General features: G+C 41.3%; 1 protein-coding gene across 4 annotated transcripts in view; it reads left to right on the top strand.

The window, feature by feature from the left end:
- arhgef9a (Cdc42 guanine nucleotide exchange factor (GEF) 9a) overlaps positions 1–24,080 on the top strand; it is a 76,984-nt gene that overhangs the window by 13,068 nt on the left and 39,836 nt on the right. For 2 of the 4 annotated variants that reach the window (XM_037533714.1, XM_037533713.1), the window contains exons 2-3: positions 15,098–15,277; positions 17,167–17,259. In XM_037533714.1, coding sequence (XP_037389611.1) covers positions 15,098–15,277; positions 17,167–17,259 — 273 coding nt within the window. Of the gene's footprint in view, positions 1–116; positions 177–15,097; positions 15,278–17,166; positions 17,260–24,080 lie in introns of those variants that run through there. The other 2 variants (XM_037533712.1, XM_037533715.1) reach the window with 2 other exon arrangements.

The following is a 24,080-nucleotide window of genomic DNA, read 5'->3' as shown; positions in this document are numbered from 1 at the left end:
AGTGGTCTGTGGGAGCTCTGGTGTGGCCCACTGCACGTGTGAACGCTCTCATCTCCCAGCGCTGCACGTGATTGGTTCATTTTGTAATGTGACTGCTTTGACTTATTGCTTCTCTTCTCTTTTCAAGTCTCATGGTGGCGTGTAAAAGCCTGAAAGCATTGATCTTCACCACTTCAGTAAGTGGATGACGTAAGTGACGTATGGACTTGCACAGTTGATCCACAGTTTGTATGCAATTCTTGTGTGAAAGCAAAGCAGCCATAATAAACCTGGTCCCCAAACCAGCCTAGAACTGGAATTATACTATTTAGGGCTGCCAGAAATACTCAGAACAGTTTGATAAACTCCGTAATTAACAGGATGTTGGTATGCTGGTCAACTAGCATGACCAAACTTGGGTGACCGGTTTTATGGAGCGTCAGACCAGCAATAGGCCAGCATGAACCTCTATGTGCATCTGTTTTTATCGGCCTGACAGGAAACGGTGACCAGCACGTTTAACAAAAGCGATATAATCTGCATGGGCGTCAAAGAACAACAGCAGTTTATGGTCAACCTCTTTCACATTGGTCAACCAGTCCTTTCCTGTAAAAGCAGTGGTGATCCCTCGACAGACACAGACCTAACTGTCTGTGATTTAAAGCGAAAATGACGATCCTGAAGTTTTTAATATTTGACTTATCAGTTCCACCTTAAATGGTACAACAGTTACATTCTAGCCAATATACCATACATGTGAAACAGAAAAATGATATAAGGAGCCAATTTCAGCTTCATGTAAGAATTCTTCTAATCGCTCAGTTCAGTACAAATGCTTTCCTGCTGCTCTGAATTGCCGGCTGACATGCTTCAGCCTTAGTTTCAGCATTAGCTTGGGTATAAAGAGGTTACGGCTATAAGAGGCTTCACAGACTGTCTGGAGCAAAACAACATTAATATTGATCTGGAGAAAAACTGAGCTGAACCTGATATTGGGTCAGTTTTACGGCTCAGTCTGATTTGGTCCGACTCTGAAGATCAGACACGTCTGGCGAATGGTGTTGGGTTCGTTTCTGGCTGATTCCAGGTTGTTCAGCTGTTCTTCTGTCACAGCTGCCGACTGAAAAGCTGCTCAGTGGAGACGACAGTTTGGGAATTTAGTGTGAGGAGCTGGAGAACGAACTGCCAGCTGAGCAGCGAGTGGGCGGAGCTCGTTACTCTGACATAGCAACGAGCTGCTCGTTAAGGAGCTATAATTAGGAGGAAGGAACTGAACATTAAAACATATTAAACGCCGCGTTCACGGCCAGTTTATTCATTTCTTACTGTATTTATTTAACTGCTGTATTAAAGCAGTAGAGACACTAATAGATAGACAACACCGTGTGTTATCGCCAGTAACATCCCGGCTGCGATGATCTACGGCGACCAAATCACAGCCGTGATGTGATTTTGTGATACACGCTCCCTCTCGGGTTCTACTGTATAAATGCTGCCCAGCCTCCGCCAGAAGTATCTCGTGTCTCCTTTTCATCTTAAGCCGTTTCTACTGAGGAATTTTAAGTCTCCTATGAAATACAACAGCGATAACATTGTCCTGTAGGATTGTGTGAGAAGCTCCCGGTTTGTGGAGTCAGCAGGAAAAACAGCGTTAGTCACAAACACAAGCGAAGCTTCGCATCAGAGGTGCGTGTTTCTCCATTCGGAGAGAAGATGCGTATGAAGTGGCAATACGCAGGATTAGGATACACACAAACACACACTCCTCCTCCTGACCGGAGAGAAGGATTATGTAACCGCTGTACAGCAGGAGTCTCTGAGAGAGAACAAGGGAACACGTGGATGGAGAGAAGAGAGGGAGAGAGAGAGAGTGAATGATATCACTTTAGCCTCTGCACAGACCAGAGCGGCGCTGTGTTGAATGCAGAGCTGCGGTAATAATAGAAACGGCCTGCAGGACTGGGCACTGTCACAGTGTTTATCATTATTGTGATGAATTACGTCACAATATGCCACAATATGCCATGATAGGCCATGATATGCTTTTCTGAGCGTTCCAGAGGGAAACCGTCCGTACTCAAACACTCCGCGGCTACACGTTCGATTACAAAGACCGCTTTATTAGTCGGGTTTAATTGGGTTTAGTGTTCATCAGTTGTGTGAAAAGAGCACAGAGTTGGCCTCCTTTAATGACGTACGAGCTCAGAAAACGTCCGTACGATGTGGAAACTTGAGTGCAGTCGGCCTCGGTGCGTGAAATCAAGCGCCATATCATGTCATATGTCATATCGTGTTGCACAAAATCTGCCCTAATTTATGGAGCTGATCCTGTAGAGAGCCAATAAGACGGCAGCACTCTGCGCCTCGTGAGCCAACGCCGGTGCTCGTGACTGGAGTTTGAGGTGGAACAATGAGTGTAGTGCTCCCCCTAGTGACCAAGCTTTATAGTGTAAAACTACGACCACTGGAAAGAATAAAAAGAGAGAGATTGTTTTAATCTGGTAAAATGATGCGATTGTGTATTGACACTAGCTGTGTTTTGCATTGTTTATTTTGTGGGCGGAGTCAGTAGTATAAAACAAATATCATGTAATATGTCTTTAAATGGAACATGAAACCGTTTGTCATTGTGCGTGTAAAATAAGATTGCCATGCGTACAAATGAGTAGGATTATTCTTATTGTCTGTTTACTTTTGTTATTGTTATTAAAAAATGATAGTAATCGTTTTCTTTAGTTGGCTGCAAATCAAGCGTTTCTTTTTCAGGTTGTTAAACTGTTAAACTCAAAATTCACAAACTCCTTTAAGACGTGAATTTGATGGTACCGATACGCCAAAGATGAAACTGATGGATGACAAAACTGTCAATGAAATGTTGAATACAGATCTTTCTGGGTGATGAAGCGGAGTGTTAGACCTAGAAGGCCCAGTCCCATTTCTTATTTTCACCCCCTTGTTTTTAAGTGTCGTCTTGCCCCTTGTTACTGAGCTACAGGGTAGTGGTTGAGATCTTCCCTCTGAAATGAGACCCTCTAATAAAAACAGCATCACTTCATTAACAGCTACTAGCGCCGCTCTGTAGGCGACCCTGCCCGTCTGCAGGGACAGCAGAGGAGGGGAAAGTTCAGCTCCTCACTGCTGGGCTTTAGTTACATTTAGGGATCATACGCCTTCAAAGAGGGGGGCAATTATTTATTATCACCCCCCCTAATTCTTCAGTGATATGAAGCTGAAGTCAGAGATTCTCCAGATTGTTCTTCGAATTTTCCCGTTCCACCTTAAATGGAACTGCAGTTCTGATGCCTGAGGTGCCAGAACCATTTAAGGTGGAACGGGAAATTGAGCTTCCCGCCTACAGAGACGTCAGAAAACTACCAGTGATATTTTTGATGCTTGTTATGAAGAAAAGGACCAAAACACACCGAAACCACATTAAACCTGCATCTCCACAAGAATCAGGACACCCCACCCTTAGACGTGAGCGTGCAAAGCGTGCAAAGCATTTATTTCCCAAAATAAAAGTCTGTGTGCAGTTAAAATCTGTCTGAGGCCTTTAAAGCTATGCTGGACAGTAATCTGGATGGCAGCGGTGGCATACGGTCAGTGGGGTGCTGACCTTATCAAGACAGTGGACGGATATATGCTCACTGTCTGGGTTCTAAAGTCTAGAGCTTTGAGACGAATGGGCTCATTTTCTCAGGAGAAGTTTCTGAGCAGCAAAGCTTGAATTCTCGTTGGTGTCTCGATGAGTCAACATGGACGTTAAGATCTTGTTTCGGTCCTATGGGATGTTTGTTTTGGGCTCGGAGAATTTTTGCTCGGAAGTTTTGCTCCGAGGAAGGGTAGAAGGGTTCTTCAGATTGGAAAATGTGCTATAGATGGGTCTACAGAGAACCTTTTTGAAAAGGGCTCAATATAGCACCAAAAAGGGTTCTTTGCCTCATGGAAGTGTTCTTCAAAATGATGGAGAATATGCCTTAGATGGTTCTCTATAGAACCTTTTTGAAAAGCATTCTACTGTATATAGCACCAAAAAGGGTCCTTTTTTTTATCATGGAAGGGTTCTTCAGATTGATGCTGAATGTGCTGTAGATGGTTCTAGAATCTTTTTGAAAAGAGTTTTGTAGCACCAAAAACAGTTTGATCTTGCAAAGCCTTCTTTGAGGTTCTGTGGTTCTATGTAGAATCATTTTCTTCACTAAAGGACCCTCAAAGAACCGTCTATTTATGAGCGTAGCTGGGAGTTCTGCGTGCTGTGTTCTCAGATGAGTGGACGGATGAAGCAGTGAGCAGTGGCCGATGGCCGCAGGGTGAAGGAGTGGACGATGAGTGTAGCTTCAGTGGTCAGAGCTGCGGTCAGAACCTGCACGGCAGCTTTGGGCCCTGAAACAGTGCGATCACGCAGTCGCAGCTCGGCTGGTTTACTGCCTCGGTGTGTCAGTGATTCTGTCAGCTGTGGGTTCATCACCTGCTCTGAACCCAAAACGTGAGGATTTTATATGATTTTATATGATTTTATTTCTCAGTGAAACGAGCTGAAAATGCAGATTCTAGCATTTTAATTCAGACGTTTTTTTCAGTAGAAAATTTCAGTAGATTTTTCACTCTGATTTGAAGTTGAGGGAATTATCGTTGCCTCTGCAGTCGTGTTTTAGAAAATACTGCACATTTGATATTTTTGTCTTTTTTCATGTCATATTTTGTATCTACACTGTAAAAATGGCATCAGTTCAACATAAAAAACGACTTAATGTAGAAACATAAATTAACTAGTTTTATTCAAACTAAATACTTTTCTGTTTGCGTATATATTACTTTTTATTGACTGCTAAATTTCCTTCAGGATCAACAAAGTATCTATCTATCTATCTATCTATCTATCTATCTATCTATCTATCTATCTATCTATCTATCTATCTATCTATCTATCTATCTATCTATCTAACTTTAATTCTTTAGGTTTTATATAACTAGTTTAATTGCTTGTTACATCGTGAAGTAATTTTTAAGTAGATCTGATGAGCCAATTTTTTACAGTGTAAGTATGTATACAATTTGTTTTAAAATTGCAAAATGCAATTGCATAATACTCTGTAAAAAGCGGCTCATCAGATCTAAAAATAAGCTGTATAATATAATAATAATATAAAATACTGTTTTATTTGACTCAAAAAATTACGCAGTTTGAAAGAATTGTTTATTCAAAGTATTTCTTTAGATTGAATAAATCTAGTAAATTTACTTGTTACCGCATGAAGTACTTTATAGGTAGACCTGACGAACCACTTTTTACAGTGTACGATAAAATGATTTCATAAACACTGTAAAAATGGTTTCAGTTCAACCTGAAATTCAATCATTTCATGTGGTAACAAGCATTTGAGCTTTCTTCAGCTGAAAAATGACTTTGTTTATTCAAAGTATTTATTTAGGTTAAATAATATAATGAAACTAGTTCATTTACTTCTTACCATGCACTGTAAAAAGTGGCTCATCAGATCTACTTAAAAAATCTCATGTGGTAACAAGTAAATTACCTGGTTTTATTGAACGTCAATAAAAACTTTGAACGATTCTTCCAATCGAAGGTGTAACGGGGAGCGAGGTAGCAGACGCATGTGCGGAGGTAAGGCATGGGCCCTTTTATTGAGGGCAAATCCAAAATCAGGGTCATAGAGCCAATACGGATAGAACGGGATGCAGACGTGACAAACCAGAACACGATCAACAACACAGAGAGAGATTCAGACAACGCAAACATCAAACAGAGACCGATACAAAGACCAGCCAAGACAAAGTGCAAACACTGGGCTTAAGTAGCAAAGGGAAAACGAGGGGCAGGTGAAAACAATCAGGGGCGGGGTCACGAAACAAGGGGGCAGGACTAGAAAAACCAAAACACTAACACATGGACAGGACTGGGAGGGGCCAGTTGTGACAGAAGGGTTGAATAAAACTAGTTTCGTTTGCTTGTTACTACGTAAAGGACTTTTTAAGTAGATCTGACAAACCACTTTTTACGGTGTACAATAAAATGGTTTGTCAGTTCAACCGGAAATTCAATCATTTCATGTGGCAACAAGCAATCGAACTTAAATCAGGTGATGCAGTGAAACATCTGCATTTGACTGCAGCTGCTTCATAATCACTAAATCTGCTTTTAATGGAAAAGATAATTGTAAATATTGTTGAATCAAATTCAGGAGTGAAGCGTAAACGAATGTTTATATTCACTCCATGTGGCTCCCATCTGCCTCTGTGTTTTTCTGTCTGTCTGTCTGGGTGTCTGTGTGTGTTCTCTGTATGTGATGATGATGATGATGATGATGATGATGATGGTGGTACCTGTTCAGGCTCACAGCTGCGTCTCTGTGTTTTCTGATGGAGTTACATAACCGTACTGTTTACTCCAGAGAGAGAGGGGCGATTTTACTGCTTCAGCTCCTGAGAAACACACTGATACCCTTTAAACCGCTGCAGGTTCACCTGCTTTTCCTTCAGCACGTCCTGAACAGGTGAAGTAACACCAGCGTGCTGATGTGCTGAGGTTCTTCATTAATGCTCTGGAGCAGTTGAAGGAAGTTGAAACATATATTTTAGATCTAACAGTATCACAGTAAAATGTTGCTGGTGGTCTCTAGTCTAGTTTTAAAGAGGTAGCTTAGGTAGTTTTCTTGTGATACTGTAGTGTAATATTGCTCATAATATTGTAATAGAGGTACTTTGCTTATTATATTGTAGTATAATATTGTAGCGTCATAGTTCATAACATTGTAGTGTAATATTCTAGTGCTATGTTGCTCATAATATTGTATACCATAATGTCTTATTGCTCATAATATTGTAGTATAATACTGGTGTTGTATAGCTCATAATATGATATAGCCCATAATATGATATAGCTCATAATGTTGTAGTTTAATATTGTACTATATTATTGCTCATAATATGATATAGCTCATAATGTTGTAGTATAATATTGTAGTATATTATTCCTCATAATATGATATAGCTCATAATGTTGTAGTTTAATATTGTAGTATATTATTCCTCATAATATGATATAGCTCATAATGTTGTAGTTTAATATTGTAGTATATTATTCCTCATAATATGATATAGCTCATAATGTTGTAGTTTAATATTGTAGTATATTATTCCTCATAATATGATATAGCTCATAATGTTGTAGTATAATATTGTAGTATATTATTCCTCATAATATGATATAGCTCATAATGTTGTAGTATAATATTGTAGTATATTATTCCTCATAATATGATATAGCTCATAATGTTGTAGTATAATATTGTAGTATATTATTCCTCATAATATGATATAGCTCATAATGTTGTAGTATAATATTGTAGTATATTATTCCTCATAATATGATATAGCTCATAATGTTGTACTTTAATATTGTAGTATATTATTCCTCATAATATGATATAACTCATAATGTTGTACTTTAATATTGTAGTATATTATTCCTCATAATATGATATAACTCATTTTTAAAATTTGCCTTATCAGGTACTAAATTCCTGAGTTTACTGTTTACAGAATGACTGAACTGAGCTAAAAATATGAATTGGGTTATAAAAACAAAGCTAAGAATCATGTGTGTTTTAGCAAATTGTTTTAATGTATATGTAAAGACTCCTTAATGTACTTTACTGTTTGGAACACACTTCGGAATTTCAAATGTTTCTCCAAAAATTAGCCATAATTTTTAAAATAACTGTTATCATTCAGGAACAAAAAATAAAGGAAAGAAAAAGGCCTGACATTAAGACATTCTAAACTTATAGTGTAGCTATATTGCATTTAGAACGGAATAATTCATAGATTTGATAGACATAGAAGATGGAAATAAGTTGTAAAAATACATTTTAAAAGTGCCCAGACAATATTTCAGCTCAGGTCACTCATTCTGTAACCAGTTAAGACAGATTTTAGAACTTGTTGGGACAAACTTTAAAAAATTATAACAAAAAAAAAAAAAACCTGGAGCACAGTTTTGAATTTTTGCGTGGTTCCACAAATGAATTTGTTTTTGCCTGGAAATCCATAACGTGGCTTGACAGGCTGGACAGGTGAGTTTCAGTGGAATAAAGAAAAACATTAAAGATCTAAATCTGAAAAGAAAAACCCAGATAGATACGCAATAAACAGGTACTCATATAATAATTATAGTGAAGTCCAGACGTTTCCGAAAATAATCATTCGTACCAAACGCTGATTGTTGATGACTTGTTTATTTTGGTCACCGTTATTATCATTCAAAGCTGAAATGAGTGGCTATTTTTGTCTCTTTTTACCTTAAAGCTTTTAAGAGAAAGTGGGGCAACTAAAAATACTTAAGTGGAGCTTATTATTTAATGAACCTGCTTAAGTTTATTTTGGAATTAAAGGAGTTCTTCAGAGTTCTGATCTGTGAACAGTGAGTAGAATTTGACTCTAAACCAAAGTCAGGAGTTCTGGAACGTTCCAGATTTGCTTGTTAATCTCTGGAGTGTGTGGTAGCAGAACTGTCCCTTGGGCTCTTGTTATGACTCTCACTTTTTGGTCTAGAGTCTAGTCCACTGGACACTCATGTAAGATCTCAAAGTTGTCTGATTGATTCTAGAATGTTCAGAAGAACCGGTCTGGTCGTACATTTTGTTGGCCTCTAGATCGTTAGTCGTCGGTTTTTGTTTCTAGATTGTTCTGGAATGGTTACTCCCGGATTAGTTATCAGTGTGGTTCTACGCTATTCAGACGTTTCTGAATAATCTTTTGAGTTCAAGATTTTTAAATAGCTCAGGGTTTGTCCATGTTTCTAGGCTTGTCTGCTCAGTTCTAGAATGTTCTGTAGTATGGTTGATTCTAGACTGTTCAGACATTCCACAATTGCAAATGTTCAAGAGGCCTTGTTCTGACATTTCTGAATTGCCCTTTGGGTTCTAGCTTGTTTGCTAGCCCCATTATTGTCAGTTTGATTCTAAGATGTTCAGACGTTCGAATCAGAGTTCTGGATTGTTCAGCACCTCTTCTCTTCCCTCTTTGGTTCTAGACTGCTGAGATGGTCCAGAGTTGTCTGTTGGGACATTGGCAGGTTCCAGAACTGTCCGTTGGTTTCTCGAGTAATGTCTAGAACATTTTAAACTGTACTGACTTAAGAACACACAAAACTCAGAGCTCAGAAGTCAAATCTCTTGCTTTGCACACATGAGTATAGAAGCCTGATTGTGCCAGATAGAAGAAAAAATGACTTACTGTCTCAAAACGACGGCTTATTTTCTTGAGATATCTCAATTATTATCTTTTTTTTTTGCAAAAATATAGATATGATGTCCAACTGTCACATTTCAGTTCAAGTAAGTAAGTAGTTTTGATTAATAATTGACTAATACAAGTCAGAATTTTTGGCATTTTAATTCAGTCGGTTGAGAAAATAAGTTATTTCTTCAGGATAGTAAGTCAGAATGTTGGCGTAGTCGTTCATTTGAGAAAATGAGTCGTCATTTCAAGATACTAAGTCGGTATGTTGGCATATTATTTCAGTATTTTGAGAACATAAGTAATTATTTCAAGATACTTTCAAGACATTTTAACAGTAGTATGAATTTGACCAACAGCTGCTAGAATGTTTTGAGAGTAATATGTCTGGATGCAGGATATTGGAATTGTATTGGTAATTTATTTTAAAAAAATAATCAGCCTACAGATTTTTAGATTTGACGGATAGTTGAATTATAGATTTGATGTGTTTATTGAGCTCGAGAGCAGTAGAATGTTTTGGGGTACTGCATTAAAATATCTGCATTGTTTTCTGTTTACTGCATTTGTAACTCTACGGGAAATTAGTGCATTTCTCTGTAACGATGATCCATGATCGCATGGAAATAGCCCATTTCTGCATTTTGTGAATGTTTAAGTATCCAAATACAGGTACATAACAAATGTCGAATATCGGCAACAGCCTACAATTCCAGTATTAGTGCCTCCTTTAGTAAACATTTTAATATTGAAAGTAAACTGGGCCGGGCCGGGCCGGGCCGGGCCGGGCCGGTAATTAAAGTGGGTGGTCCCAGGCCAGTTACGCATCATTCAGCATCCACTCTTACAAATAAATTTCTTCTTAAAACCCACTTACGAAGAAGTTTTGCCGAAGATTCTGGCAGTCACCGATGTTTTTGTGCTATTTGTTCTGAGGTGAGAACAGAATCTACACACGCTCAAAGGTTGGAGGATATTGGTGAATAAGTTCCATTGTAACTGGGCGAAAAGCTCATTTGCATATGGCAGCTTTCTGCAATACATGTATTACGAAGGCCGATATCACCAATTTAACTACTAACTAAAGATCCTGCTCTCTCGCTCTCTCTCCCGCTGTGGAGCCGACCGTGGACCTTGCCTGTTCCCAGCCTTATTGCATCTGTACGCTGTGTTGTAGGATCTCTAACGCTGATAAGAGGAACGCTGATGAGGGAGCTGATAGGCCTTTATCTCCAGCACTGTATCATCACAAGCATGTTTGCAGCCTCTCGGGCCTGAATCTGTATCTGTCTTCATCTTTCTGTCAATTTCAGGCTCTATTGAGAGCACAAAGCTTAGAAATGAGGAGACGCTCGCTTTACTTCTACACCCACCGCTGGTTACTCACAAATCTGAGGACCTGTATCGCTGTACACCTGACCTAGACTCTTCTAGATGACTTTACCGGTACCAGCACACTTCTGTCGAAGTGTTCACTTCCATTTTTTAAACTCCTCCATTCTAGACTCTCTGACAGTAATTCATAGTTATTCTGACTTCAGAGTGTTTCCTTTTAAATGAGGCAAAGATCACGATGGGAACAGCTGTAGGAACAGCGCCCCCTTTTACTTTGAGGTACAGTTAACGGTTAAATTCACGAGGGGCTTACAGTGCAACTCAAGTCAAAGTTTGTTGTTGTCCATCTGTTTCTCTGATACTCTGTTACCCTGTTCTTCAGTGGTCAGGACCCCCATGGACCCTCACAGAGCAGGTACTAGTTGGGTGGTGGGTCATTCTCAGCACTGCAGTAACACTGACGTGGTGGTGGTGTGTTAGTGTGTGTTGCACTGGTACGAGTGGATCAGACACAGCAGAGCTGCTGGAGTTTTTAAACACTGTGTCCACTCACTGTCCACTCTGTTAGACACTCCTACCTCATCAGCCCACCTTGTAGATGTAAAGAGACAACAACTTTACAGAAAAATCCAGTTTTGAGCCCCCATGTGCGTTGCCAGTGGCGACAGTGGCAAGGAAAAACTCCCTAAGAGTAAAAGGAGGAAACCTTGAGAGGAACCAAGGCTCAAAAGAGGAACACCGTCCTCTTCTGGTCAACACCGGACAGCGAACAATTAAAACAGAGATTAAGATTTGACCATCAGTGTAAGATACAGAAAAGGGGAAAGCAGCGTCATCAGGAGGGTCAGTTCATGTTCTACAGCGAGAAGCTCCATGGTGGTCAAACTGGTCCAGAAGGCTGGCGAGCAGTGGGCACCCAATCAGGGCAGATAAAGAAACAACATCAGATGCACAGGATGGGCAGTTGTTCAACTCACAGAGACACACAGGCAGTTAGTTCTGTTAATACAGACTGAGTGCAGTTCACAGGGTTAAGCAGGGCAGAGACTCCGGCAGGTGTAGTTATTACAGCCTCACTTAAAGGGAGAAACCAGAAAGAGACATGAAGCTCCACTCCACTGTCAACAAACCTGAGTGAGTGAGTGAGTGAGTGAGTGAGTGAGTGAGTGAGTGAGTGAGTGAGTGAGTGAGGTGGTACGACGGCACCAACACTCCCAGTTTACCATATTACTCTATGACCATGAACCCCCAGATCTGCACCTTTTATCTAACAGGGAAACTAATCACCAAAGACTCCACTAAACAAGTGGGTTTTTAGATTTAGAACTGATATCCCTTCACTGGCTACTCATCCAATACCGCATTCAGTACAAGACATTACTCTTGGTCTTCCGGTCACTACAGAACCTGCCCCCCCTTACTTGTCCTCTTTAGTTTCTCTATACTGTCCTGCTCGCTCTCTCCGTTCCGCTGATGCTCACCTGTTGGTTGTTCCTCCAGTTCGACTACAAGGGTTCGGTGAACGAGTCTTCAGCATTGTTGGCCCAAAGTTATGGAACTCGCTCCCCATTTCCCTGCGTTCCTGCACATCACTCAAGACTTTTAAACTGAACTGAAAACACACCTGTTTCGGACTGCTTTTAATAACTCCTAATTGTTTTATATTAATTTCTGCTTTATCTGACCCTTTTTCCCATTTTATCTGTACAGTGTCCTTGGGTGTTTGAAAGGCGCTTTAAATAAAATTTATTATTATTATTATTATTATTATTATTTAGCCTAAAGACTGAGGCTGAGTCCAAAAATTATTTTACGATTCATTATTCACAGCAGTTCCGATCATCTTATTTACAATATGAGCATCAATGGCAAAATGCTGGCAAATCTGTGGGTCTTCATTGGAGAGGCACCGATACCACTTTTTCCTTCCGACACAGATATCAGATCCTTTAGTATCGGCAAGTGGATCTAACCTAACTCCCATATAAGTCCTGATATTTATACTATTATATTTTTAAAATACTTTATTTTGGTAAAATGTATGTTCTGCATCACAAATAAAGCACTCAGCTCGGCTTAAATGCCATTTTACATGTTAGATTATTTTATTAGATGCTTAAGAAAACTTTACTGTATATATTTAATATTTAAGCAGTAATAAGAAACATGCTTAACAACTAAATACATGTAAAATATCTTTACTGTGCATTTCTTTATCTTTATTTTTTCTATTAGTATTGGGTGCTCACCACATAGTATCTGGTGCTCACCACATGGTATCTGGTGCTGTTCACAAAGTATCAGGTGCTCATCACATGGTATGAATTGCTCATGTGATAGTGTCAAGTGCTCACCACATAGTATCCGGTGCTCACCACATAGTATCTGGTGCTCACTTGATAGTATTGAGTGCTCACCACACAATATCTGGTGCTCACCACACAGTAGCTTGTGCTCACCACATAGTATCTGGTGCTCACCACGTAGTATCTGGTGCTCTGGTGCTCCCCTGATAGTATTGAGTGCTCGTCACATAGTATCTGGTGATCTGGTGCTCACTTGATAGTATCAAGTGCTCACCACATAGGATCTGGTGCTCACTTGATAGTACCGAGTGTCTCACCACATAGTATCTGGTGCTCACCTGATAGTATCAAGTGCTCACTACATAGTATCTGGTGCTCTGGTGCTCACTTAATAGTTTCAAGTGCTCACTACATAGTATCTGGTGCTCACTTAATAGTTTCAAGTGCTCACCACATAGTATCTGGTGCTCACTTGATAGTACCGAGTGTCTCACCACATAGTATCTGGTGCTCACCTGATGGTATCAAGTGCTCACTACATAGTATCTGATGCTCTGGTGCTCACTTAATAGTTTCAAGTGCTCACCACATAGTATCTGGTGCTCACTTGATAGTTTCAAGTGCTCACCACATAGTACCTGGTGTACATTTGACTGTAACCTGTTCCGATTGAGTTGTTAGTCGCATTATTAACGGATTATCAGGCTGTGTGTAAACATGGCTGGTGCAGTTGGGAATGTTTTGGCTGATTCACTAAAACATCATTAAAACTGAGCTCACAGCTGTTTTTGCATTGCCGTATATGGACTGTGTGGAGTGGACGGTGCAGTTTGAACATGTAACACCGTCAACGCTCCTGTCTACTCTCTTATTTCAGGAAAGTGGGATTTTCCACAATCCTTTTAAAAACGAATGATGAGTTTTTGATACTTAAAACCTAAAACTCAAAAGGGATCTGAGAAAAAGGACGCGCTCATTTTACGATCAGATTCGACCGAATGCAGCGTGCAGGACGGCCGGTGTGCGTTTCCTTTGTAACATGACCCAGAAAATTCCATACGGCTCTCTGTGATCCACATTCTCCGGCTGGCCTTGGCGCTCCGGACTGCACTTGGCCCGAATGCAGGAGAGGACATCAGGCTGCAGTGTGTGTGTGTGTGTGTGTGTGTGTGTGTGTGTCAGATGTGTGTTGGGTCCAGACTGAATGGAGGAACATCAGGCTCTTCAGATTTGAGCTGCTTTTGGCTTTTCAGACAATCCGGCCTTCATGAGCACCAGAACTGTGACTGTTTATTCCTTCAGTGAGGAGCTTTAGAGCCTGAATCGGAATTCTGCTGTCCAGACATCCTCGTTTGAAATGCGCACTATTCAGATAAATGAAGTAGAAGCAAAAGAAATATTATTTTATTTATGTATTCAGTTTAGATAAGACGTGATCTGTACCTGATGGCTGGTAAATTTAGTGAGTTATCTGTGTTTGTAGGTTGGTTTAATGTTTTATGTTTGTGTTTTGGGCCAATTTAGTGACTAAAGTTTGTGTTTGAGGTTGATTTTAGTTTTAGTTTTAGTTATTTTCTCTGTTTAGACTGATTTAGTGATATATCTTTGCATTTTAGACTAATTTAGTGAATTATGTTTGTGCTTGAGGCTGATTTTGGTAATTATTGTCTGTTTTAGGCTGATTTAATGATTTATCTTTGTCTTTTAGGCCAATTTAGTAACTTATTTTTGTGTCTGAGGCTGATTTTAGTAATTACGGTCAGTCCTTTTGGCTGATTTAGTGATTTGTCTTTGAATTTTGACCAATTTAGTGACTTATACTTGTGTTTAAGGGCTGATGTTAGTAACTATCTTGTTTGTTTTAGGCTGATTTGCTGATTTATTTTTGTGTTTAATGTTTAATGACCAGTTTAATGAGTTATGTTTGTATTTGAAGCTGATTTTAATAATCCTAATTATTAAATAACAATTGTCTTTGTTTTAGGTTGATTTGTGTTTCTTTGTGTTTTTAGATGTGTGTGATTTAACACACTGCCCATCAGTAATATTCTCTCTCTCTCTCTCTCTCTCTCTCTCTCTCTCTCTCTCTCTCTCTCTCTCTCTCTCTATTCTCTCTCTCTCTCTCTCTCTCTCTCTCTCTCTCTCTCTCTCTATTCTCTCTCTCTCATTCTCTCTCTCTCTCTCTCTCTCTCTATTCTCTCTCTCTCTCCCCCCAGTTGGTGAGTGGAGGCTCTGTCGTCAACGCAGAGGCGGTATGGGATCATGTGACCATGGCGGACCGCGAGCTGGCCTTCAAGGCCGGTGATGTCATCAAGGTCTTGGACGCATCCAACAGGGACTGGTGGTGGGGGCAGATTGACGATGAGGAGGGCTGGTTCCCCGCAAGCTTCGTCAGGGTGAGGGCCACACCTGTTTCACACCTGTAGAGACGGTCCTTAGGGCTGTTTGCTTAGAGTCGAGACTCATCATCTGTCCCTTGAGATCGTCCAGCCAGTCCACTTATTTTGTCCTGTTACAGTTGACGCACCTGAGGCAGGTACTCAGTGCTTTACACCGCCTGCTTACCTGGCGCAGGTGCACTGATGTCCAAATATGTGTACAAAGAATGATCTGAACGGAATCAAGTAATGGAGCAAAATGTGGACTGGACGGCGGTCTTCGTCAAGTCAGTTTGGAAGTCTTTCCAAGTGAGTTTTTCCATGTAGGTACTTATTAGTATGCTTAAAGGGGAATTCCAGCCAGTTTCGTATTTCTGCATAATTAAGTGGTTCCGATGTAAACAGAGTCGTTCAGAGCGGTTTGGTGTGAAACGCTTTATTCTAGATAAACTGACCGAGTCAGAAACGTTCACAGTGGTAGTGATAGGAACCAGGCGTCCACCTCTAAAAGCTCCTCACAGAAAGTTGTTATATGTAATGGTTATGAATTCACTGCCGGATGACTGAGTGTTTTCATGCACTCAATAATCCGATGTCCGGATTTCTGCTGTTATCTAATTATACTCTGATTTCTTAGATCGGAAATCTGATTAAGAGGCTGAATTGTAGCTCAGTAATCAGATTCCTCGGTGTGAGCTCTTACTCTGATTTCTTTCGGATTTCTCAGTCCGTGAAGGTATGAAAACAGACCACGGTACCGGAAATAAGCGAGCAGCGTTGCCGCGAGACCAAATACACGTTTGACGAAATGAAGGATTTAAGCGTTTTTTTATCTTCTAGAGAAATGCAGGTTCAAATTTCAGGAAAAGTGGCGTTTTTTTTTTGGTTTTGTTTTTTTTAAAAGGCGCTTATGAAGCTTGAGTTTTATGTCAAGTTTGCCACGTCGTCTTCTGTGGGTTTATTGGCTGGTTGCAGAGCAGAAATCTGATGACTGTCTGACTCACGTTGACCTCAAGTGCATGTAAACATGTTGATCGGATTACTGACAAAATCTGATTTTCTGCGGTTATCGGATTATTAAACGCGTGTAAACGCACTCGGCGTTCTAAGATAGTTTTGAGTAGATTTTGGCCTAAACTGACTTCCCATTCATTTGACCATCATCGACATTCCTTATAAAAACTTGTGTAGGTTCACTGGTGGTCCTGGATAGTAAATAAAATATGTACATATATATATATATATTTGTGTTGTAGCCATGGCGACGCCTGGTTCCTATCACCACCAGTGTAAAGACGTCTGTTTTCATTCTACAAATTCTGTCAAATTTTTGATGAAATTATGCCGAAATTTCAGTAGATGGGTAGAATTCCTCTTTCATAAAGCTAGCATGCCAACATGTGGGGGAATATGGACTGTGTATTACACTTACGTGACGTTCCCAATCCAGTCCTTGAGGACGTTCATCCTGTCCACAATTTTGCTCCTTTCTGGATCCAACACACCTGATTCAGGTAACCAAGGACTGCAGAAGTCTGACCAAGGTTTTATTTACAGAGAAGCACCAAGGTAGCAAGATAATATTACCAGACTGCTTTGCTAGATCTGAGGTTCTATCCAAGCACACCTGAATCAGGTACCCATAAGTGGTAGAACTGACCACCTGATTCAGGTGTGTGAGAGAGAAGCTCTGTGGACTGGACTGGGAACCGTTTGATCCAGGGTGCACTAGCCTGTAGTGTGTCCGGCGCTAGCTAGTTTGGCTACGACATCCATCAAACACATGCATTCTTGAGTTTTGCCTCCCACCTTTCATGATTGTTGCCGCCCCCTAATGGCGCCCCAGTGTCACACCCTCGTCTGAAAGACCCGTTTCTTGTGTGCTCGGATGTTGTCGTTTCTCTAAGGTGGACCCCAGCTCCACCCAGGCTCCGACCAAGCAGCAGCTTTTTTACATCAACCCCGTCGTCGTCCCTCGCTGCACAAACGCTCCGGCAAAGGTGCGTCATTCCACCTCTCCGTCTCCCCGTTTTCCGGCGAAAGCATCCCGCTGCTTCCCGCTGCACATGCTAAAGCTTTGCCGTTGACGTGGCGTGTTTTTATTTTTCTTTTTCTTTTGTGGTTTATTTTTAATTTTTTCCGCCAATGCAAAATGCTTCGCTCCCATACCAGCTTGGTCACGCCCCCTTCTGGCGCTGTAATGTAACTGCAGGTGGTCTTTTCTGTTGATCAGTGGCAAAATAGGAATTCAAGGAATTTTTTTTTTTTTAACAAAAATGGTTTATTATCTGGTTTATGATCCTAAAACATCAGACTGTATTAGACATCCTGTAGTCAGTTTCCCGGGTGGTTGTTATGGAAACTGAACAGTTTCTAGACGAGTGTTGGATCAGTGTGAGACGGTTTTGTGTGAGACGTAGCTGAGATGTGTAGTTCCATACTACTTTGTACTATCTATCGAGCATATTATAATCCCATGGATTGGGCTGATCTTCCAGTAAGTAAGTGTAAAGTAGTGGGAAGGACTTGGAAATAGACGCTGTGAGATTCCCGCATGAAGTACTCTCTGGCTCGGATCGCTAAGGAAGCTATTGTGGTCTAATTAAATGTTAGGATGTCGAGCAAATTAGGATGTCAAACTGAGCCTTTCCCCCTTTCAAACTGCCAATCATTCACTCTGTAGCTGACTGGCTGTCCAGGTGGGAGCAGGATTAGTGAGCTGAGTGCCAATCTTAGTCTTTTCTGCCCGAGGCTTAATTGTGCTGGTTCCAGATCAGCGTGTAAATCTGTTCCCAAACTCACTTGACGCTGACACTGTGTGAAAGAAGCTTCTCTTTCCAAGCCAAATGAAAACAAATCCTCGCTCAGCTTTACTGGATTTTCTTCCGGGAGTTAGTTGATGTGGAATTCTAGAGCTGCTGATTTGTTTAGGCTGTCAGTTTCAGAACTGCGGTTCTGGTTTCCTTTGTGAAATCGAGAACTCCAGATTCTTCCTGTTTCTTTAAAGTCTAGAAATCCATATCAGTTTCAGCATCTGTGCACTGGAAGTCCAGATGAGTTTGGCTCTAAGAGCTTTAGACTTGCAGTTGTGATTTCCTCTGTAAAATTCAGAATTCCAGATTATTTTAGCACTGTAAATTCATGAATTTGGGATTTGCTTCCGCAAATTCTAGAACCCCAGATTGTTTTTTAATCTGAAAATATATCTGCGTTTCTGCATTTCAGTATCATTTTGTTTTTTTCACTTGTATTAGTCCTAGATCTCCGGAGGCATTTTGACTCTGTAAATTCTGGAGCTCCACATTTTGTTAGAACTTTGACTTCAAGAACTCGAGATCTGTTTTGAGCCCACAGTTTCTAGAACTCTAGCCTTGTTCTGTTTTCTGAATTCTATAACTCAAGGTGATCAACGATTCTTTTCTCTCCACAGAACTGAATTCTTTTAAATTGATGAATTTGTAAAAGCAGCATGAAAGACCAAGAATAGATGTTGCACCAAGAGTGACCATGTATATAATGAAGTTCACCAAAAAATGAATGAGTGAATTGTGATGATGCTGAGTTTGGTTGTGCAGTGAAGAGCTGCGATCGAGTTATAGTTTCATATCTGTTTATTGTGTTGGAAATTGTTGTCCAAGAATTTGAATCAATATGGTTGAACTACGGTGACCAGATCTCTGAAATAAATGGGGATGTTTCCAGTTTGGTGGTCAATTTTATTAATTTGTTTTGTATTTTTATGTATTTTAACTGTTGTACCGTAAAAAACTACAGCGAAGGCCGACTGATAAAACTGGGCCCTAATTGAGTAGCTTCACTTAATTGAGTTGCAGTTGCAACCATGGAGAGTGAAAGGTGATAAACTATGGAGCCCTCAATAAAGAAAATGGCAATAAATTACAGTAGTGCTCCAAAACATCATGTTTCTGTCTTTCCCCCCTTGTAAGATTTGTTGCTTATCACTTTTTACGCAAAAGGTGCCTCAAAAGTCATTAAGTCTAGCGGCTCTGGCAGGAGTGAGGCAGGGATACGTTCAAGTAGACCGCATGCCTACAAATCAGAGCCCACCAATTGCCTGGTAATGCGTTTTAAGTCCCAAAATCCCACCCCTGCTTTCCACCTGTGTCACTTTGAAAAGAAAAGACATTTGTGGTGATGTTGTGGACTCGCTTGCCACTTCTTGTGGAGTTTTACACAGCAGTCTTCTGTAAAACTAAGCTAGAAAGTGGTAGAAGTGGTCAGTAGATAGCAGCAGCCCCCTGTGCAGGCCGAAACAAGCACAACACAACGTCTGCCCATCTGCTCTGCTGCAGGTCTTTCTTAGGACTTTGTGTATTTTTAATTCACAGTTAAAAGCAGGGACATTTCCTGGGACAGGACAACAAAAAAGGGATGTCTGGCCACCCTACATTAAACACAATCAGAGATACTAAAAACCGGGACCATTAAGACACAAACCAAATAAATATTCTTCATTCTTCAAAAAAAAAAATCTGTGGAGAGCTTAAAAAATCAAACATTCCGATATTTAGATTTTAAATTGTGATATACAGTTTCAATATATCGCCCAGTCGGGACTGCTTGTATTTTTGGTTCCTGATAATGAAACATGAATGCAAACCCTTTCAGAGGTGAGGCAGGATGAAAAAGGGGAGTGAGCGAGTATGTGTGTGTATGTGTGTGTATGTGTGTGAGAGAGAGAGGGAAAATACTGAGCGAGCGAGTAAGAAAAGCACAGGAGGAGAAGTGTTTTGTGAAGAAGAGCCTTTTTTAATGGCGCTTTTATGTAACTTGGTCTCAGCTGTGGAGACACACATGCAGAGATCCCTGCCTAAGTGCATTTTCCCATTCTGTTTCACTTTTTTCCCACAAAATATCTATATTTATCTGTTTTAATGGAGTGGACACTATCCAAGACACGAGCGTATGGACATGACAAGGTGTGTGAGTGTGGTGGGTGTGGTGGGAAAGCAAATCTCGTCTCTATATAAAGAACACGGCCACAGCTTCCTTCATATTTAATACCCGCTATCAGTCCACATACAGCTCTATACTGTAGCTATATGTGGAATTAAAGTGATAGTTTGACTGGACTCTGGACTCTGTACTCTGCGAAGGTCATTTCCAGTCAAAACAGCCCTTAAGTACAAGATATTCATTCATCAGGAGATGTTTGTGAGGAGATTCGATATAAAATGGTCCACTTGCATAAAGAAGGAGAAAGTCAAAATGAGAAAAAACACCAGGAGTTTTTAAAACTGTATTACAAGCTGCTGAGAAAATGTTCCTCCTAACAGCCACCTGGAAGACCTGGTCGACCCCAAAACTGCCCCCATCAGATAAACAGCACTGAAAGCTTTGATCTCTAGAGAGAGGAGAAGATCAAGCTGCTTCAGATCTGAAAACATCCACAGGTGTTTCTGTCCATCCTTCCACTGTGAGAAGACCACTCAGCGCTGTGGGTCTGAAAGGACGTGTAGCTGATCAAGAAGAACCTCACTGAGAAAAGGAGACGGACACATCAAACAAAGGAGCTGGACGATGGACTGACAACCCCAGAGTCCAGACCTCAGCACCACTGAATGGGTTTGATCACTTCAGAAAATCATCAACCAGCTTCTCATGTTAGCTGGCTTCTCCAGCTTTGCTGCTAACTTCCTCGCCGTAGTGGTGCTGATTAGTTTATCAGCTCTTCTTCTGGAGACGCTGTTCTAGTGCGGTTCTGTCCTCTTCCTCACATTAACTGAGATCTTCCTCGTCTCCTCTTCTGTCTTCCGTGTGAGAAACGAGGAACACTTGACTCTAAACTCTTGGGAAACTGGACGAGTTTCCAGATCTGCTGCAGCTCATTGTAAAGTGTTTCAGAGGAATCCGGGCAGAGTTGCAGTTTCTAGGCTATGAAGGACCAACTGGGTGAACCAGTCTGCTACAGCGCCACCCTGAGGCAGAGATGTGCAGTGCTGCAGCTCTAGTTAGTTCAGAACACCAAAGATAGAACCTGATTGTGAGTGAAGCAGATAAACAAATGAGCATAACTAATTTGGATTGGAGCATCTGTTTCACCCCAATGGACAGCATATCGTCATAAGTTTTTCAGGGACTCCCCACAATTTTAATGTTGAGACATTCAGGGTGACCAATACGTTGATTTAAGTGATAAGTGATACTTTTTTGATCCCACAACCGGGGAAATTCCACCTCCGCATTTAACCCATCCATGAAGTGAAACACCACATACACACTAGTGAACACACACACTAGTGAGCACACTTGCCCAGATCGGTTGGCAGCCCTATCCACGGCGCCCGGGGAGCAGTTGGGGGTTAGGTGTCCTGCTCAAGGACACCTCAGTCATGGACTGTCGGCCCTGGGGATCGAACCGCAACCTTCCGGTCACAGGGCCAGCTCCCTAACCTCCAGCCCACTACTGCCCCAAGGGGGCAGGACCCCCTGTGTTTCGCACCTTGGTTTCAGCACAGGCATACCCTCTCACCTTAAACTGTGTGGAGGTGCTCGGTATCTCGATAGTCTTGATTATGTAGTTTCTGACTCTGCATGACTCACGGTTCTCTATAAACATGGACCAAAGTACATTAGCAGAGCTGAAAGCAGCAGAGCTCATTATTAAGAACTTGTATCTGTACAGCTGTAGGTAAAGTAAGTTTCATAGTTTTGATCGTCATCCATCTCTTTCAACAGCAGCACGGCGACTGCAGGAATTACGTCTGAGGTTGACGTGTCCGAGGAGCTCAGGCTTCCAGGTTTCTGTCTGAAGTCTTTTGATTGGCTGGCTGAGCTGTAGCTGAATGTCCACTAAAGCCAGACAGACACCGTGTGACTTTAGAAATCTTCTGCTTTGGTGACTCACACCGTACGTTAGAACAGACCATCGTGTTCGACGATGTGTATAAACTATTTATTTACTATATTTATGCACCAAGCTAGGCTGATCGACTACATTTGAGTTGGTGGGGGGGGGGGCATGATGGTGGGTGAGGGGGGAGGCTACATAACTTTTTTAGGCCGAACTTTTGCTTTAAGATTACCTGCTGTTACTGAGACACACGTGAGGAGAGATGGAGAGGAAGATAAGAGGGAGAAGAGTTTGGAGATGGAGAGGGAGATAGAAGGGAAAAGGAGTGCAGAGAGAAATAAGTGCGTGACAGAGAGAGAGAGAGAGAGAGAGAGAGTGAATAGAGCGGTGCTGCGATGGTTATGTCACACTGTTTACTTTAACAGAGAAATGGGAAGAGATGGAGGGCGAGGATGTGGGGAAAAAGGAGTGTGTAAATGGGGAGAGAGAGAGAGAAAGCGAGAGAGCGAGAGATGGAGAGAGAGAGAGAGAGGGGTGTTATGTCACACCAGTTGGCCCCCGAATTCCCCCAGGTCAAAACTCCCCTGTGAATAGACACACACACACACACACACACACTTACACACACACACACACTTACACACACACACACACACACACACACACATGGAAAGGGCCAGAGAGAGAGAGTTTATGTTAATATGTTCTTTAATACAACCTGATGTTTTATTGTTATTGTTATTGTTATTATTATTATTATTGTTGTTGTTTTATGATTATTACTGTTATTATTATTGTTTTCTCTGCATGAAACTGGAACCTTATCTGTAAAGTTATGTTTATTCTGGCTTTCTGATGATGCCTCAGTTATACAGTATCTGAATATGATAAAGCTTACAAAACAGAGAGAGAGAGAGAGCAAGATGGGCAAAGGGAAGGAAAGAGTGAGAATGAAAAATGAGGGGGAGAGTGACAAACACAGAAAGAGAAAGAAAGAAAGAAAGAAAGAAAGAAAGAAAGAAAGGGGAAGAATGGGAATGAGAGAGAGGAAAAGAGAGGGGGAGAGAGTGACAGAAAGAGAAAGAAAGGGGAAGAACATGAATGAGAGAGGAAAAGAGAGTAGGAGAGAGTGACAAAGAGAAAGAAAGGGAAAGAACGGGAATGAGAGAGATTAAAAGAAAGGGGAGAGAGTGACAGAAAGACAAAGAAAGAAAGGGGAAGAATGGGAATGAGAAAAAGGAGGGAAGGAAATGGGGGAGAGAGAGGGAGACAGAGAGAGAGACAGACAGACAGACAGAGAGAGAGAGAGAGATAGAGACAGACTGAGACAGAGAGAGACAGAGAAACAGACAGAGAGAGAGAGGGGGAGACAGAGAGAGAGAGGGAGACAGAGAGAGAGAGACAGACAGACAGAGAGAGAGAGAGAGAGATAGAGACAGACTGAGACAGAGAGAGATAGAGAGAGACAGAGAAACAGACAGAGAGAGAGATAGAGAGACAAACAGAGAGAGATAGAGACAGACTGAGACAGACTGAGACAGAGAGAGACAGAGAAAGAGACAGAGAGAGAGAGGGGGAGACAGAGAGAGAGAGGGGGAGACAGAGATAGAGACAGACAGACAGACAGAGAGAGAGAGAGATAGAGACAGACTGAGACAGAGAGAGATATAGAGAGACAGAAACAGACAGAGAGAGAGACAGAGACAGAGAGAGAGATAGAGAGACAAACAGAGAGAGAGAGACAGAGAGACATTACATTACATTACATTTAGCAGACGCTTTTATCCAAAGCGACTTACAAATAATGAGGTACATAGAACAAACATAGTCAGGCCTTAAAGGAGGCCAAAGGGTAATAGCGGGGTAGAGAAGGGAAGGAGGGCAAGAAGGAGATGAGGTTGGTAGTGGTTAGAGTGCAAGAGGCGATCAGAGCAAGTGCTCCCTGAAGAGCTCTGTCTTCAGGAGTTTCTTAAACATAGCGAGGGACGCCGCTGCTCTGACAGTGGA

This window comes from Pygocentrus nattereri, chromosome 23 (genome assembly GCF_015220715.1).
Source record: "Pygocentrus nattereri isolate fPygNat1 chromosome 23, fPygNat1.pri, whole genome shotgun sequence".
NCBI lineage: Eukaryota > Metazoa > Chordata > Actinopteri > Characiformes > Serrasalmidae > Pygocentrus > Pygocentrus nattereri.
Note: the sequence above shows the minus strand (reverse complement) of the source record. Positions and strands in the feature narration are given on the sequence as shown.